Below are 19,559 nucleotides of genomic sequence, written 5' to 3'. Positions count from 1 at the left end.
AAACAACACTAAATGAAAGTGCACTTTTTATACAGAACGCCATCACAATAGTTTAAAACAAATAAAGTGCACTTTTGTGCATGATGTCACACAGGATATTTCAATAAGTGTCAAATAAAAATTAGCTGCTTTATAGGAAATCAAATTGTGTACGTCCTTTGCTATGTGGTAAGTTCCTGCGGATGTTATCTCTTTTGTTGTTGACTATTTTTTTCATACGGTGTTGATCTGGAAATGTTTGCCTCGGCATTTTGATGGTGTGGGCGTGTGGCACCAAACGGAGATGTTGACATGCAGAGTAAGCCCTCTACATTCTCTAGCAGGTGACTTTTCAAATGATGCTACATATTAGCAGTAATGCTACTTTTTGTAGCAATGCTTTTTCCCCACACTTGACAAATTATGGTTGTCTGTTCGACATATTCCCACTTGAAACCAAACCACCGCCAGACGATGGACCCCCTGCTGTTTTTCTTGGGAATTAATTCTTCCTTCATTTGTTACCAGATTCGCACCTTCTTTCTCTCGTATTACCACTCGCACCACAGCTAAATTTAGCCATACTGCTTCCTCTCTGCTCAGCGAGGGCGTATATGTATGTGACGTATGACGTGACAGTATGTGACGTATGTAAGAAGGTGCGCTCGCTGTCTGTGAGAATGACAACAAGAAAGACTGAGAAAAGCCTGCAGTGTAATGTCCGCAGCTAAAAGCAACTGCGTGAGAATGTATACTCGAATATCATGATATAGTCATTTTCTATATCGCACGGAGACAAACCCGCGATATATCGCGTATATTGATATACGCGATATATCGCCCAGCCCTATGTCAGATGAAGCAAAAATTTAGCTGTTTGGCTACAATACCAAGCAATATATTTGGAGGAGAAAAGGTGAGGCCTTTAATCCCAGGAACACCATCCCTACCGTCAATCATGGTGGTGGTAGTATTATGCTCTGGGCCTGTTTTGTTGCCAATGAAACTAGTGCTTCACAGAGAGTAAATGGGACAATGAAAAAGGAGGATTACCTCCAAATTCTTCAGGACAACCTAAAATCATCAGCCCGGAGGTTGGGTCTTGGGCGCAGTTGGGTGTTCCAACAGGACAATGACGCCAAACACATGTCAAAAGTGGTAAAATGGACAATGCTGAAGAAACAAGAATACCAACTAATTTAGCTGAACTGCACCAATTTTGTCAAGAGGAGTGGTCAAAGATTCAACCAAATACTTGCCAGAAGCTTGTGGATGGCTACCAATAGCGCCTTATTGCAGTGAAACTTGCCAAGGGACATGTAACCAAATATTAACATTGCTGTATGTATACTTTTGACCCAGCAGATTTGGTCACATTTTCAGTAGACCCATAATAAATTCATAAAAGAACCAAACTTCATGAATGTTTTTTGTGACCAACAATCACTCTATCACAAAAAAAAAGAGCTGTAGAAATTATTGGAAACTCAAGACAGCCATGACATTGTGTTCTTTACAAGTGTATGTCAACTTTTGACCACGACTGTATATCCTCTCCATTACAAAATCCACAGTCGAAAAATAGACATATTATATGTAATCCAGAAGAAATCCAGAAGGGTTTTGGATCTGATGAAAAAAATAATAGTGTAAGCACTAACCAGACCACACTCATTCATTCAGGTCATTGTCTTCTCAGGGCATTGCATTGATTGCAATAGGTTGTATTCACCGGACGTCACTTCTTGTAACTATGCTAGGCTCAAAGTGGTGGGGCTGTTCCAAATCACGAAAAAGATGAAAGTTTATTTAAAGTTCCTCGAGAGGTAATCAAAGGGGCGAAAAATGTCAATATTTTACAAAAGAAGACTAGAATAGGGGCATGCAATCCAGTCGAAGAATGCACAAGTTTGCAGTGTTCACTTCGTTAAAGGTTTGTTTGATATACTTTTAACGTTTAGTATTTCCCATTTAAGTATTATCTTGGTATTATTTGTATTTTTTTAAAACACATGTTGGCTACAAATGTTTCATCAACCAAAGACTCGGCAAGTCTAAATAAAAGAAATATCAAATGTGAGCGAAACCTAAAATGAATCAATGTCAATCAATCAATCAATGTTTATTTATATAGCCCTAAATCACAAGTGTCTCAAAGGGCTGCACAAGCCACAACGACATCCTCGGTACAGAGCCCACATAAGGGCAAGGAAAAACTCACCCCAGTGGGACGTCGATGTGAATGACTATGAGAAACCTTGGAGAGGACCGCATATGTGGGTAACCCCCCCCCCCCCTCTAGGGGAGACCGAATGCAATAAGCTTTTACCAAAAGCAGCAATCATACAGTATATCAAACTTTCAGCACATACACAATGTTGACATCTATAGTTATATTTTGATAAAGACAAGGAAAAATGCAACCTTAACGGGCAAAAACGATGCATGTTCTATACGGGAGAATCTTGATATCAGGTTCCATGACCCAGCCACACACAAACAAGTAGTAGACCTCCATGCTTTTCCAAATTTTCATCTGTTTTGTCGTGTAGATCAGTGGTCCCCAACCTTTTTGTAGCTGCGGACCGGTCAACGCTTGAAAACTTGTTCCACGGACCGGGGGGGGGGGGGGGGGATTTTTGTAAAAAAAAAAAAATATTTTTGCATAAAGAAGTACAATCATGTGTGCTTACGGACGGTATCCCTGCAGACTGTATTGATCTATATTGATATATAATGTATATATTGTGTTTTTTATGTTGATTTAATTAAAAAAATATATTAAACATTTTTTTTATTTATTTATTTATTTATTTTTATTTCTTGTGCAGCCCAGTACCAATTGGTCCGGTGGTTGGGGACCACTGGTGTAGATAGTTTGAGAAGTCTATAATCCTTGAGATCACTTGACAAATCTTATTTTGATAACAAATAGGGATAGATTCTATTGTATAGTAAGCATTTTTTGCTCGTATCTGCTTTTTGCAGAAAGATCTAGCCCCTTTCATTCTCAGATAGGTCACACTTTGTTGGCTGCACAGTAGCCATGTTGGTTTGGTCGCCCACCACTTTCTTCACTTCTGTTTAAAAGTCACGTGTCCGAATACAACCTATTGTACTGATTCGTTTGGAGGAACAGACAGTACACTTGTGATCGATCCAATACCCTAAAAACGCACTCAATTAAACACTGGGGGCATGATCTACTAAAGGTTTGCGTGTACTAAATATGTGCAAAGTTGATAGCGCACACAAACTGATCTACAGTACTAAGCTTGAGCACAGGATTCCATCCATCCATCCATTTTCTACCGCTTAATCCCTTCGGGGTCGCGGGGGGCGCTGGAGCCTATCTCAGCTACAATCGGGCGGAAGGCGGGGTACACCCTGGACAAGTCGCCACCTCATCGCAGGGCCAACACAGATAGACAGACAACATTCACACTCACATTCGTGTCTCTTAAATAAGCAAAATAGAGAGTGCAATCCATTAAGCGTGTGTGTCTTCATGTTTATGCAGAATATATGCTGATTATTATAACACTCACTCTCCTGGGAGGAGAAGATGCAATTATAATCATTTAGCACCCGCAATGTGATTTAACAAGGCTTCAACTGTTTTGCCGCTGCTATATTTTTGTCTATATTTAGCACATCTGGTATTTGCGTGCAAACTGGCACAGTTACGGCTTAATGGCTGTGAGAAAGGAGGCGATCGCGCTGCAAAGACAGACCATTGAGAGAGAGAATATTCTATCAGTGTGTCAAAATAGATAGACATAGGGGCTATCGTCTATTCAGCAATGACATTTTACAATTGCATAAGTGCTAAATGACTTAAAGGGGAACTGCACTTTTTTTTTTTTTTTTTGCAACTATCATTCACAACCATTATGAAAGACATGTATTTTTTAATGCATTCTAAATAGTAAATAAATACAATGGAGCCTATGGTAGTTACTCTATTCTGCCTATAAAACCATCCAAACACCTTCATTAAGGTTTTATATACATGTTGTAAGTATATATGCAATGTAGTAACTAGGGGTGTGGGAAAAAATCGATTCGAATTCAAATCGCCATTCTCACGTTGTTCGATTCAGTATCGATTCTCATTTTTCAAAAATCGATTTTTATTTTTATTTTTTATTTTTTATTTATTTATTTTTTTTATCAATCAATCCAAAAAAGCAATACCATAACAATGCAATCCAATTCCAAAACCAGACCCGACCCAGCAACACTCAGAACAGCAATAAACCGAGCAATTGAGGGGAGACACAAACACAATCCAAAAGTAGTGAAACAAAAATTAATATTATCAACAGTATCAATATTAGTAACAATTTCAACATAGCAGTGATTAAAAATCCCTCATTGACATTATCATTAGACATTTATTAAAAAAAAAAAAAAAAGAACAATAGTGTCACAGTGGCTTACACTTGCATCGCACTGTGTCCAATAATTTCACAAAGATAAAATAAGTCATATTTTTGGTTCATTTAATAGTTCAAACAAATTTACATTATTGCAATCAGTGGATAAAACATTGTCCTTTACAATTATAAAAGCTTTTTACAAAAATCTACTACTCTGCTTGCATGTCAGCAGACTGGGGTAGATCCTGCTGAAATCCTATGTATTGAATGAATAGAGAATTGTTTTGAATCGGAAAAATATCGTTTTTGAATCGAGAATTGCGTTGAATCGAAAAAAATCGATTTATAATCGAATCGTGACCCCTCGAATCGATATTGAATTGAATCGTGGGACACCCAAAGATTCGCAGCCCTATTAGTAACGGACACACAAACATAATATTTATGTATTTTGCTCATTTTAACCTTACGCAATGCATTAATTTAAAAAAATATCACTGATTATTACTCACTGCAGACTTCATGAGAGCCAACAAACATAATAAAACATCACTTACTGTACAAGTTCTGCTGTCATTAGGATGCCGACTGTTGGGACGTTGATATACACGTTTGTATATTTCCATTTAGATAAAGAATGACTCATAATATTTGCAAAGTAAATGTGGGTGGGTGGAAGCAAGCGTCTTTTCGTTTCATTTTCGCCATTCCTGGGTCTAAATTGGCTGTCAAAGTGTACCAACTTGTCGGAATATCTCTTCGTTCTTCTACTATCAAGGTGAGAGGCATGATTTAGGATTTAGAATAAGCAGGGAAACGAGAAAGCTCATCAGTCAGTCATGTAAAGATTGCACATAAGCTAGTGATCACAGCGCCACTGTAAATAGTTCGTCTGCGTAAGCGCTTATAAAAACAATATCACTAATACATGGTTAATATTCAAGTCACAAAATGCAAATGGAGTATTGTTGGCGATTTTTGGATGGTTATTTTTTTGTGTTTTATGGGCCGAATAGAGGACCTCTCATTGGCTCCGCTGTAGGTCCTCATTTAAATAGGTTGGTCTGCACCTCTTTTGCATTTGTTATCAAGTGTGAATCACCCGCAACACGGCCACTAATAATCCACACATTTTTATAGTTTGCACACGCTATTTTGCGCTTGTTATTTGGACCTTAGTAGATCAAACCCCAAGTATCATAAACCTTGAAGTGTGAACACACCCTCACCATGTATATGCTTGGCACTGGCAGACCATAGTTACTTTCCCCTTGTTTAATCAACATTTGTAGTTTTCCAAAGCTTACTTGAAATCAGAGTCAGACATACGAAACACACTCTACTGTAAAGTGTCTGATGATCACAGGTATAGTAGACATTTTTTGTAGCTAAGGGGATTTGGGCAGTAAACCTTTGCCACTTTACCATTGGCTGACATGTTCAGTGCACCACCATCCATTGTCCGCAGTAATGCTGCAACCAACACTACATATTTCAACTCTTTTTTTCGCTTTCAAATATGTGTAAAAACTTTTTGAAAGTGCCTTATAGCGTTTGGAAATATCTCAAAATATACTGTTTGATTTCCTCATTGTTCGACCAGCTTGCCTGTGATTTTGTCCATCTCCAGCCCTCTTCTTTCCCTGTTCTCTACCTCTATTCCTTCCTTCACACCATCTTAGATCCATCTCTGTCTTCTGTCCTTCCCCCTATGTGGTCGCAGCCATTTTCTCACCCTTCCTCGATCCAGACATAATCAGCCTATTGACGCTCCTCAAAAGGAACCCAGGTAGATGTTGACCTGAGCTTGCATGAAGCCTAACCCTACCCATTCCAGCCCCAAAACTTAGACTTTATCTTCAAAAACCCTCTGGGTACTGAGTCTGACACTATGGCATGTTCTTTTTTCAGTTACAGTCAATGTCACATGATTTGTTTAGATGTCTTACATTGCATAAACATAACAGTGTTGAGTTTCCAAATTAGCTTTTATCATTACACTTAAAATATTTTTTTCTACTTTGCCTTCAAATGATTCAACACATGTATTGGTATAAAACAAGATGAGCAACCACACAACCAGTCATCCATCATCAGCATTTCATAATCTGGATTTCATCATCTTTATTGTTATCACGCCAACAGCCGTCTCATTTCCCTTCACAAACTGCCCACACAGGCCTTGAGGTGCTAAGTGTCGCAGATTAGTCATGACTTGAGAGTGTGATTAGGAAACATGAGAGGTCCGTTACAAGTCTGTTTGCACCTTGCCAGATAGAATTGTTTCCTACCATCCCTCGTGTGTGTGGTAGGAAACAACCAATGCTGACAAGCTGTACTATTTTTTGCCAGCCGCAACCACCGTGTGTACCCAATCTGCCGTGAGGAAGCAGTTAGGTTGCTGCGTTCCACTAGGATGTCCCGTGCCTATTCTGAGGGCACCTACTCTTCTGACTATGACTTCGAGAGGTATTGACATGCAGTATCTGCTGCGTCATCCGCCGTGTTGACGTCTCCATTTTTGATTTATCTGTGACTGTGATGCCAGGAAATGATATCCTGTTTGATATCGGTTTCTGCCAAGGAGACATCACTGCTCTGAAATTGTGTACAGTAGATGTCTGTTACACAACTGCCTCTCTGTTTGTTGGCTGAGGCTCAGAGCTGTTTGTGTTGCTGTCGCCAGCTGTACAACGGTAGACCAGTTGACAGCCCTTGACTGTTGCTTCATTGACGTCCTTGTTTATGTTCCCCCATTTACATTGTGTACGCAACTGTATGACGATGAGTGGTGTTAGTAAGTCTTAAAGGGCGTTCACACATTGCTGGTTTGGATGGCGGTTCATGGCGTTTCTCGAACCCCTGTAAATCCTGTCCCAACGATGGCGGAAAGCCTTTTTCAACCAGTTTTGAATACGATGAAAGGCGGCGGAGTCCTCTAGCCTCTACTACGCATCAACCGCAGTGGCTCAGTGTCGCTCCTTGGTGGTGAGCCTGTGATTCCTTTGTGTTTAACTCTGCCATCCCTGTGTAGTTACTGGTAACCATGTCCACACCATGAAGATCTGGGAGAAAAATGTTACTGGTGGATTATAGCAGTGTTTACGTGGTATTATCATGGATCTTGCGGTGCCAATACGGAGGCTGCAGTTCTCTACACGGAGAAAGGCATTTGGAACATGGCCCTTTTTGAATCGCCGAGACCGCAACAAAACATGTTAAATTTCTAAAATCTAAGGGTTCATTGCGGTGAACCCCTGAATGACCGATGACCAGGTTTTGTGATCGATGTTAACACGGTCTTTGACGGAACCGCCATGAACTGCCAACTAAACCGGCATTGTGTGAACACACCTTTAGTGTTGTCATTTTTTACATGCTATTGGCAGTTGCTTTTAGTATACCAACTGCTTGGTATCTAAGATGCATTGCTGTGAGCAACTGTGGCTCTGTTAAAGTCTGGTGTCTGGTCAGAATGTGATGTTATGCTGATTACCCCAAGACACCTCTAGGACCCACCCAGTGCGCCAATAAAATTAAATACCGCACATGCTCTCTTTTCCAGAAACACTGTAAATGACCCCTCAATCTTTTGCCGTCTGGCTTTCAGTCAGAAAGTAGACTTGTGCCTCTCTGCTTCTCCTATGGGGGCAAAGTGATGAGTTTTCAATACTCTTCCAAAGAGTCTGACTGTCTTTATTAAAGTGTCGTAAAATTTCCCCAAGGCTCAGCCGGAATCCAAATCAGGCTGAGCCTATAGCACAGATAGCCGTTAACAAGAGCTCTTCGTCCCATTTCCTTTTAAAGCACCGTAGAAAGGAAAGTGTTACTTACTAAGGAATGGCGTAACTCTATCGCCCATTCTTCATCCTGATACAGTTTGTTTCCGTCTGCATTCAGGCTGTGTGAACGCAGCAAAGAGAAATGAAACCACAAAACGGCGAAACAGTCCTGTGGATACTGTATGTACACAGAAGTGCGCAAATGTAAGCAGTTGGCTTTAGGTAATAGCTCCTCAGGATATGAACGATGAGGTAATGGTGCTTTTGTACTTAATGTAAGTAAGTTCCCTGCCACAGAGTACAACATGAGTAGGATTAAGCTGCCAACAATACAGTATATTTGCTAACAAATCCCTAGAATTCTAGAATGGCGGCTACCAGCTAATGATTGCTTTAAATTATTTCAGAAAATCATGAGGGATTTTGTTAGGTCACTGACTGGTCCTCTGCAAGACCTTCCTTCAACACAAGAAATTAAAACAAATTTAGTACTGTATCAAACCCAATGTCTCCTGACTAATTAGAAGCTGCACAATTACGTTTATCAGTACAAACTAGGGATGTGCTGATCGATCTGCCAGCGATCAGTATTGGAAAATATTCATGTAAAATTATGTATAACAGTATTTATTTTTAGTCTCTCGGCTGACAAGCTCGCCGCTAATTATGTGTCTCCACACAGTGTGCATTACTTAATATCGTAAGTATCATTATCAATTATCATTGTCACTTGAGGGTGAGGCTAAACATGTTACACACCTAGAGCAAGCCAGGAGCAGACATGCTAATAGCTAACATAACCGCTAAGATAGCTTTAAACAACACCAAGTGCTTAGTAAAGTTTAAGAAGTGTAGAGGGCAAAAATAAATAAATACAAATGAAAACCAAGAAGTGAAGATGGAACCACTTTACAGCGGAAGGTAAGCCGCTATTATAGGCAATTGACAAGATAACAACAACAGCAGCTGATGTGTCAGCATTGTCACAGTCAGTACAGTAAGAAGAGGGCGGATCGATCCATAAATTGATGGTGTTGATACCAAATGTAGTAATGCTATAAATGATCGCTACCAGAGTGATTAGATTGATATTTTTATTTTCTCAAATTATTTTTGTTTGTTGTTTTTGTTATTATTTACAAACTTGGGGAATAATTCCCTGGACAAAGGAGGACTATGAGGGCAATAACCAAAGGATTTAAATGAGTAGTAGATAATAGTATTTCTTGTGTTTTGTTATTTTGTACTATTGGCATTGTTTTGCACAAGCAATTTTATGTAATAAAAGAGGAAATACATTGATATTGTTACACGGTTATTTGCACTCACCACAAATAAATGTATGAAATGAAAAATGTACAGTTCATACACGTGATTAGTATTGGTATTAGTATAAGCCGATCTCACTCAAGGATGATTGGCAGCATAAAAAACCCTGATTGGAACAGCGTTAGTACAAAAATATTTGGTATGTATTTTCAATATTATCCAAACAAAAGGCTTTTCCAGTATATACAGTACATGCTCACAACTCCAGTGCTTTTGGACACATTCCCAAAAGTATGTGAACTATGTGCAACATGATGTAGTGTTTCTTTAGATTCTTACATTGATTGGTATTTCATCTATTGAATCATTTTGTATGATTGATAATTGCTTTGATTCTTTTTACAGCTCTTCAGATCGTATATGTACCCTGCGTGCCTAACATAAAGAACAGCCAAATGCAATATAGATATACACTTCACTTTGACACACTATGCACCTCACATGAGCACTGATCGGAATGAGCCTACAGTCACATCACAGTTATCTCACTGCAGCTTCCCTTTGCCACACGTTCTCAAACAGTTTTGATGATTTAGCTTCTCAGTGAAAATTATTGACAAATATGAATTCTACCAAATTGCATGCAATTTGAATCCTATCTACCTGAGAACCAGTATTCTCTGCTCTGGACATGTGTTTTTGTCTTTTGTTACACGTTTCGTTAGAAAACATAGCCTTGTTATGCAAAACACACATGTCCACTGCAGAGGAAGCTGGTTCTAAGGATGATGTATAGATTCCGTCCAATTAATGCTCATTAAGGTAAATGCTGTCTGACTTTAATGATTAAAATGCCAACTGTTGCTCTGAGTTGCTTATTCATCTGATTTGAGACATTTCCCCTTTAAAGGACCACACTTGTATTTTTGTACATGCGTAAAATCAGATCATTCATGCATTGTAAGATATAAAGTTGATGAAAAAAACACATGAATCCTAACCCTCATCCTTGTGAGTGTTTAATGCCAAGTCTGAAAAGATGCACACACATAACTTGATACAGTCATCTGGATCATGTTTAATGGTAATGTAGATCCTTTACCTCTAAGACAAGTAAACTGCTGGTAGAAAAACAGAGGTGTGGTCCTTAAAGACACACCCAACCCTTGGCGGGGCCCTTAAACCCATGCACATATACTGTAGGAGGTCCCTGTTGTCATCCACACTGGCCTCCCCCTGCAGCCTGCTTTCCCTGCCCCATAGGAACTGAGTTCCTGCCTATCTCTCAATAACCTCTGTAGGAGCCACGGAGCCATGGATAGACACGAGTATCACAGCAGATCCCGGTCCGCAGACCAGCGGCCCACAATAGAGCGCCCCGCATCCCGTTCACGCTCCACTGAACGCCCCCACGACTCATCGATGATGAGGTCCATGCCATCTCTACCATCCGGGAGGTCGGCCCCTCCCTCACCTGCCTTGACGAGGTGTGACCCAGATTGGAGTCGTCGCCCAACTCAACACAATTTCACAAGTCCTCGCCTCAGTTAGCCAGTAACTTCCCTGTGGAATTGTCACTCCGGAATGAGCAGTGAACTTAAACATTGTGGCTGGAACTGTATACTAATATGTAGCAATACCAAACTAGGCCTTAATACTCCTCCTCCTGAGAACCAGCGTCCTTCACAGTGGACTTTTTTTTTCAACGGGATAACACTTTTTAGTGGGGTCGGGGGGGGGACAAACCCTGCTATGCATGTTCACAAATGTCTGCAGAACACGCTGGCTCTCAAGAGTACCTTATCCAAATTCTACAGTTTAATACAGGGGTGTCAAACTCATTTTAGCTCAGGGGCCGCATGGAGGAAAATCTATTCCCAAGTGGGCCGGAACGGTAAAATCATGGCATGATAACTTAAAAATAAAGACAACTTCAGGTTGTTTTCTGTGTTTTACTTTGGCCAAAAATAGAACAAGCACATTCTGAAAATGTACAAATCACAAATAATCCTTTGGACAAAACAATTCAAATGTGTTGAAAATTCTGAGAAAATTGGTGCCGTTTCAAAAACACAATGAGCTTAAGTTAAAGTTAAAGTACCAATGATTGTCACACACACACTGGGTGTGGTGAAATTTGTCCTCTGCATTTGACCCATCCCCTTGTTCACCCCTTGGGAGGTGAGGGGAGCAGTGGGCAGCAGCGGTGCCGCGCCCGGGAATCATTTTTGGTGATTTAACCCCCAATTCCAACCCTTGATGCTAAGTGCCAAGCAGGGAGGTAATGGGTACCATTTTTTATAGTCTTTGGTATGACTCGGCCGGGGTTTGAACTCACAACCTACCGATCTCAGGGCGGACACTCTAACCACTAGGCCACTGAGTAGGCTTAGACTTTGTCTCAGTTTATCTACAAAGCTAGGAGTAAACTTTAAGTCAGTCTTTCTGGGATAGAACAAAAACACAACATGTAAACTCTTCTAGGTATCAAATACTTCTTTTGTCATGTCCACGTATCAATCCAGTGCTAACTCAACAAACCGTAAGAAACAGAAGTAAAAACTATTCAAAAAGGTTAAGTTCACTTTTCTCTCGTGTTTGACAGAGACATTTTGGGGGAGTAAGGGTGCCAAATGACCATGTGATCAAAGCAGAAGACATAAAACGTTGTAAGTTTCATGTGGGTCGAGGAGGAGGAGCCACAGTCCCCCTTTACTGTGTACCTCTTGCTTGCTTGCCTAACAGAATTACTATTGTGACATCCAGTGGACACATTTAGAACAGCAGTTTCTTTTGTTAAAACAAAAAAAAAGAACCTGCTCATTTTACTTGGCAAACTCATGACGCGGGCCGGATAAAACCTGTCGATCAGGCTCGCGGGCCGTACGTTTGACACCCCTGGTTCATTTAAATGAAAGAAGAGGATTTCAGTGCAGCTCCACCTCCACTGAATATTTGCCTGACTAAAACATTTGTTACACTAAACCGTTTCACATGAACTCACCCTGACCCAACTAACCTCACTAACCAGGGAACTCCCATCACCACCAGCCAACACACCCGATCCAAATACTCCCTTTCCCTACTTCACCTCACCCCATCACTTTGCCCATTTATGTTTTTTTTCCCCCCCCACAAAAGCACTGATGCTGCATTTTCTTTCCATGTCTAAAGCACGACAACCCTGACACCCCGGTACCGTGCTGTTTCTTTTTTACATTTTGGAAAACACGGCTCATACTTTTGTGCGAGTACAGCAATGTTGGGCTGACTTTTCTTTTCTTTTAGTTGCTGATCTTTCTATGACAACATCCTTATTTTTCCTTTCTGATTTGAGTTCAAGCCCCCATGGAGACGCTCCGAACGCATGGTCGCAATGGTCTGCTAATTCTGCATTGAACGTGTTTCCCCTTGCAGCTTGAAGACTGACTGCACATGCGTTTCAACGCCTCTTTTATTGCAGTTTTGATGCGCCCCTTCCTTCCCATGTCATGTGCCAAACTTCATTTAGAGGTGCAAAAAGAAAGTGAAACCTAGAATCGACCCATTTGGTTCAATCAAATAATTTAGAGTGATGCGTTCATTAGATCAGGGGTCGGGAACCTTTTTGGCTGAGAGAGCCATGAAAGCCAAATATTTTAAAAAGTATTTCCGTGAGAGCCGTATAATATTTTGTAACAATGAATACAACTAAATGCTTGCATTTTTAAGTAAGAATAACATTTTTAGAGTATAATAAGTCTCTTATCTTACCAATAATGCGACTTCTGGTGCTGCATGGTTTTGCTGATGGCTTTGTAGTCGTGGTTATTTTCAACACTGTGATTACCAGCGGAATTATTCATTACTTATCGTGTTAAGCAGTGTCAGCTAAGATTTATCTGAGAGCCAGATGCAGTCATGAAAAGAGCCACATCTGGCTCTAGAGCCATAGGTTCCCTACCCCTGCATTAGATCTTACTCAGTGTTAGTGTGACATTAGTGGCAGGTTTTACGTGGGTGCAGTGCACCCGAAACTGCATCCACAATCACCAGCGATTTGTGTCTTACCACATTTTTCAACAACTTTGTGTCACATAGGGCGCACCCTCGTAGTGGATCAGTCCAGACCAGCCCAACCAGTACGCCAATGTCCGGCAGACGAGGTCGACAGCTCCCACAGCTTCCATCCATAGTAAAAGACGGAAGTAAGTCATGGAGGTGTTTTCTTATATTAACTTATTGTCACTGTACATACAGAAATATGTTCATTGAGTAACAGGCTTTATTTATGGCACTGCTGTGCTGTTGATGGTGACAATTTGAAATGCTGGCCAGTGTTTGTAATTGTTATACCGTATTCTTGCAAAGAGCCTTTGTGCTTCAATATAGTTGATTGGTTTTCCATCCATAACATGTGTACTCGGTTCCCTTTCCATTTCTCTCATAGAAGATGGAGACGAAGGAACCGATCCTTGTGAAGGTCTGTACTTGTATGTGAAGGGTTTAGTTTTCAGACTGAGTGAGCTGCACGTCACTCTGAAACACCCAAACCCAGTCTGCAATGGCTGTGGGCCGGGTCCTTGGACCCACCCTCATTGTTGCAGACATGTTTGACATAGACTTGTCTTTTTGTCCTAGTATTGTTCCTCTATGTTGGCCTGTCGAGATCTCACAATTAGTGTTTTTTTGTTTTTTTTAAACCAGTGTGTCCTTTGTCCTGAGTCAGATTAGTGTTTTTTTCCCAAGCTACTAAGAGACAAGGTTTACAGAAATGGCAAAAACAGAGACAAACCTGCAAAACCTTTCCAAGTATTTGGAGGTCTTGTTTGTTCAGGGCTGCAGCTATTCATTCTTTTAGTAATTGTGTAATCTTATCTATTTGTTTGTTTGATTAATCGAATAAAGCACACGTGAAAAAGTGGGGCGGTATAGCTCGGTTGGTAGAGCGGCGGTGCCAGCAACTTGAGGGTTGCAGGTTCGATCCCCGCTTCCGCCATCCTAGTCACTGCCGTTGTGTCCTTGGGCAAGACACTTTACCCACCTGCTCCCAGTGCCACCCACACTGGTTTAAATGTAACTTAGATATTGGGTTTCACTATGTAAAGCGCTTTGAGTCACTAGATAAAAGCGCTATATAAATATAATTCACTTCAATTCATGTTGTAACCTCAATGCGTTTCTAGGGAAAATAGTTAAGATAAACAAAGTTTGTTCTGGTGGCCATAACCTTAATACTTTTTGTTCTAATAAATGAACCTCATCAAAATTGGAATTGCACTTTTAACATGTGTGCATTAATCAAAATTAAAAAAACGTTTTGCTTTTTGCTGACGTATTTAAAGGGGAACATTATCACAATTTCAGAAGGGTTAAAACCATTAAAAATCAGTTCCCAGTGGCTTATTTTATTTTTCGAAGTTTTTTTCAAAATTTTACCCATCACGTAATATCCCTAAAAAAAGCTTCAAAGTGCCTGATTTTAACCATCGTTATATACACCCGTCCATTTTCCTGTGACGTCACACAGTGATGCCAATACAAACAAACATGGCGGATAGAACAGCAAGGTATAGCGACATTAGCTCGGATTTAGACTCGGATTTCAGCGGTTTAAGCGATTCAACAGATTACGCATGTATTGAAACGGATGGTTGTAGTGTGGAGGCAGGTAGCGAAAACGAAATTGAAGAAGAAACTGAAGCTATTGAGCCATATCGGTTTGAACCGTATGCAAGCGAAACCGACAAAAACGACACGACAGCCAGCGACACGGGAGAAAGGGAGGACGAATTCGGCGATCGCCTTCTAACCAATGATTGGTATGTGTTTGTTTGGCATTAAAGGAAACTAACAACTATGAACTAGGTTTACAGCATATGAAATACATTTGGCAACAACATGCACTTTGAGAGTGCAGACAGCCCATTTCAGGCGCGCTAAGAACATATATTTTTCCACGATTTCAGCATTTTAAATGTGCTGTTTTTGTTCAGTAAGATACATACTAGCCTACAGTTACAGCTGAAGTGACCGATTAAAAAGATTTTAACTATTTTTTTGTCATTTTTCCATGTGCAATCAATCTTCACTGGAAAAAATGGCATCCCTTCATGGGGGTCTGGCGGCAGATTTTTTTGACTTTATCGTTGGAAATGCATCTGCTTTGAGTGTCGCAGGATATCCACACATTCTTGCCATCTCTGTCGTAGCATAGCTTTCGTCGGTTAAGTGTGCGGAACAAACGACTGACCATTTCGTCGGCTTTCCCCACACCCTCGTATTTTGAGCAAATTTCGTCCAATTTCTTGCCACTTTCGCATCTTTGGGCCTCTGGTGCAACTTGAATCCGTGCCTGTTCGTGTTGTTACACCCTCCGACAACACACCGACGAGGCATGATGTCTCCAAGGTACGGAAAACAGTCGAAAAAACGGAAAATAACAGAGCTGATTTGACTCGGTGTTTGTAATGTGTTTGAGGAAATGGCGGATTGCTTCCCGATGAGAGCGAATAATAGAAAGGCGTTTAATTCGCCAAAATTCACCCATTTAGAGTTCGGAAATCGGTTAAAAAAATATATGGTCTTTTTTCTGCAACATCAAGGTATATATTGACGCTTACATAGGTCTGGTGATAATGTTCCCCTTTAAAGTTATGGGCACTCCATACGTTGTGGATTTGATCAGTTTTTTTAGTTACACACATTCAACTTGCACGAATTAAAGCAACAGAATATAACTCAAAGCTTTTTTTCGAATGGATTAATCGTATAATAACAATCAAATAATCAAAATCCCGATTATTTGAACCTTCTCCATTGATTTCAGTAAAAGCATGATCATACTACTCTCAACTGCTGCTTTTAGGTCGACGTCATTGTTATTGGAGCCGGAGTGCGTCGAAGCAGCCAACACAGGATTAGTTTTGGACACAAGCTGCTCACCTTGGTGATTACAGTTAAGAACAATGATAGCATGAGAAATCTTCAATTCTTTCCTGGGAAATTCACTTTGCATCGATCAACACGCACATCCCAATTTAGACTGCGGTGTGCCCTCCATGACCACTTGAGGGCCCCACACACCACAGCTGTTTTTGAACAAAACTTCAAAACCATCCTCTCTCACTGCCTTACTTCTGTCACTCCATCATAGCATTTTAGGTAGTACTTTCACTTCCTGTTTATGTCAGTGTTTGTTCTTTTTTCCCACAGTGAACTTGTTTGTCCTCTTTTCTTCCGTACTTGTCTTAGTTTGTGTATTTCTCTTCACCGTGCATTCTGGGACAGTGGCGACCTCGTAATGTATGGGCCATCAACATTTTGTCTTCTACCAAACTGCAAGAAATACATTAGAGTTTTGCAACTATGTAGTAAAACTGTATGCTGGCATTTATGACAATCCTGTCATTTTCTATTCAGATTTTCTCTCAGCTATGATGTTCAATATTGACGCATAGCTAAATGTGTGTCCTACTGCTTTATGTGGTCACTAATAGAAGGAACAGCGAAGGGCATTGGACCTCAGGATAGTTTATCCAGATGATACCCTCTCTGGAGTTTACGGCTTTCTTGAAATATGTTAGTTCTCGTTTTTCTCTTCTGATTTGGCTGTTTAACATCTACTCACTGTAATTGTGGCATGCCTCTGTCATTTGATGATGACGGTGCTATCGTAAAACGATTGCTGTACCTCCAGTAAGAATGCAAGCATCTTGAGAATAATCTGCAGTACCAAGATGATAGAGAATGATGGCCAATTTTTTTTTTTTTCATGCAAAATGTTGGCTGTTCAGACAGATGTGTGTTTGCAGTTTTCTGTTATATGTCTATCATAGTATTTGTCACCTCTAGTTTAAAAGTTGCTATCCTTTGAGCCTCCTTCTTTGTTTCCATTAGTAGCATACTACACTGAAAAGATGCAAGGCGCACCAGTAAATGGGAGGAAAGGCAAGTCCTCTGGCATGTGTGATTGTGTGTATTTGCTTTGTAGGCTCTCTAAGAAAAACAGGTTGCACGTGTGGCATTCCTTATACGTCGCTACTCTGAGTGCTTTTGCATTTCTTGCGCAGCAGCAGCAGCTTTTAACGTGATTCAATTAGAGAACGCTATGTGTATGCAGTTAAATTAGAATTTAATATGGACAGAACACTGTCAATGTGATCTCTGCTGCTCTGTTCTGCTCCTTCTCGCCTTAATCCGCGCCCTCTTCTTTAATGGGAGTCAGTCATTCTCAGCTCCGCTTCAAAGAGACAGAACTCATTAAAAAATCTCAAACTTTCTAAATCTGACCAGGATTAAATACAACATGTAAATACCACATATCCATTTTACATTATGAATTCTATATGTCATTTTATTTAATAGCAGAAGCAAAGCAGTTACAGTTGGCGGCCAGCAGGCGGCAGACAAGTCGTACTATATGGCAAGAGAGCTGTCCATTCTTGTGGTGCTGAAGTGGCAAGCGACCTTACTCTTTCTTGTGTGTCTTTACCTCAGCTATTTTAAAGACCCACTACATTGTGTTGTTTTAAAGAAGGTATATTTGGGTGGATTAAAAATATTGCTGATTTTGTAAGATCACCCCTTTAAAAAGTAAAACCTACATTTTCTTTTAGGAATGTCCGAGTCATTGGAAGTGGGCAAAATTACAAAATCAATATGGCATAAGATATATGTACAAAGTATGTACATTTGTATCATATATCCTACATGTCCTTAGTAATCAATCAGATGCTGTGATATGTGTGTCCTGTTGTAGAAGTAACTTGGGAGGACCAGCAGCGAGGGCTAAATGGCTCGCTGTCTAACGGAGGGACGCACCCCTCCCTCTGTATCACAGGTTTGTTGGTCTGGGTGTGCATTCTGCCTTTTGAAACCAAATGTCACTTTAATAGAGTATTGTTCTCTAATTCAAATAATGTTTTACTAAAGGGACATTTTGTTCTGATCTTCCTAGCTTGTTTGGATTGCTTTCAGATCCAACTCTGTTAAAATACGGAGCTAGTCGTGCTATGTCTAGCTCCATGTTTTATAAGGTAGTAGAATGGTTGGATTCTCTTTCAGTTTGACTCTCTCTTGTCTTTCTATATGGTGTTGCTGTGCTGCATGAAATATATATATATATATATATATATATATATATATATATATATATATGTGCTCTTCAGGGGATTTTGGAAAACCCTGAAGAGCAGGGAAACCTGTGAAACAGGCTTGTGGGGATGAAATAGCCTCTGTGTTTTTTCCTGACCTAATGTATATTCCGCTCTACCCCGGTATTGAGCACTGTATAACAGATAAACCACAGAAACCTCGACTATATATATATACAAATAATGTGTTGTCTTACTTGCAGATATTCTTAGGGCACTGAATCGATCGCAACTAGAAGGCTCAGATTGCCTTCTCTCATCTGAACAGGCTTGATCAGTTAATGCTCACATACTTTGGTTGGACGGCTCTATTCTGAGGGCATGATGCAGGATCCAAAGTATCGATCCTCTTGTATCTTAAAAGCTGTCGTATAGAACCACAATAGACCGAAACCATTCGTTGTTTGAGTATGCCCCCCCTTGTGTACTTTATGTCCTGCACCATGCCCTCAGACTAAAGCTGCCCTGTCTTAGTGAGCATGGACTTCTTCTAGGACAATCTGAACAGTTCAGTTGGGATCAATTCAATGCTCAGAGAACACAATAACTTGGATGTCTGACAATATTTATAGGCATACTTGTAGATGTTTTTTTACACACACATTCTTAGGGCATTCAATAAATCGGACTGATTTATCTGAGTCTTTGAAAAGTGCGTAGATGAGAGGCGAAACAAAATGGACAGTCCAGCTGCGATCGATTGAATGCTCTGAGAATACAATGACCTGAATGAATGAGAACTTCCATAGACATGTTTAAACACAGGAATAGATAGACTGTTCCTACCAGAGTATTTTACATTATGATTTGTAGTAGCTGTTGTTTGGCTGCTTTAAATACTAAAACCCATCAGAACTTTACATGCTGAGGTGTTCTAATTAAAGCACTGTTGCTGCATCAGCATTTTATACCAATCTACGAGAAGCACGCAGTAAGTGAAGTGAACGTCACTTGCAGAGACCATTATCCTTTAGTGACGTTAGCGTCCCCACAGAGACGAAAACTAAGGCGCA

General features: G+C 40.3%; 1 protein-coding gene across 27 annotated transcripts in view; it reads left to right on the top strand.

The window, feature by feature from the left end:
• rims2a (regulating synaptic membrane exocytosis 2a) overlaps positions 1-19,559 on the top strand; it is a 343,114-nt gene that overhangs the window by 247,066 nt on the left and 76,489 nt on the right. For 20 of the 27 annotated variants that reach the window (XM_061949203.2, XM_061949186.2, XM_061949179.2 and 17 more), the window contains 4 exons: positions 6,714-6,830; positions 10,714-10,899; positions 13,493-13,599; positions 13,842-13,874. In XM_061949203.2, the coding sequence (XP_061805187.1) occupies positions 6,714-6,830; positions 10,714-10,899; positions 13,493-13,599; positions 13,842-13,874 (443 nt within the window). Of the gene's footprint in view, positions 1-6,084; positions 6,151-6,713; positions 6,831-10,713; positions 10,900-13,492; positions 13,600-13,841; positions 13,875-19,559 lie in introns of all 27 variants that reach the window. The other 7 variants (XM_072912967.1, XM_072912969.1, XM_072912971.1 and 4 more) reach the window with 5 other exon arrangements.

The sequence above is a fragment of the Nerophis lumbriciformis genome, linkage group LG04 (assembly GCF_033978685.3).
Source record: "Nerophis lumbriciformis linkage group LG04, RoL_Nlum_v2.1, whole genome shotgun sequence".
NCBI lineage: Eukaryota > Metazoa > Chordata > Actinopteri > Syngnathiformes > Syngnathidae > Nerophis > Nerophis lumbriciformis.
The sequence above is the reverse complement of the archived record's forward strand: the minus strand, read 5'-3'. Positions and strand labels throughout refer to the sequence as shown.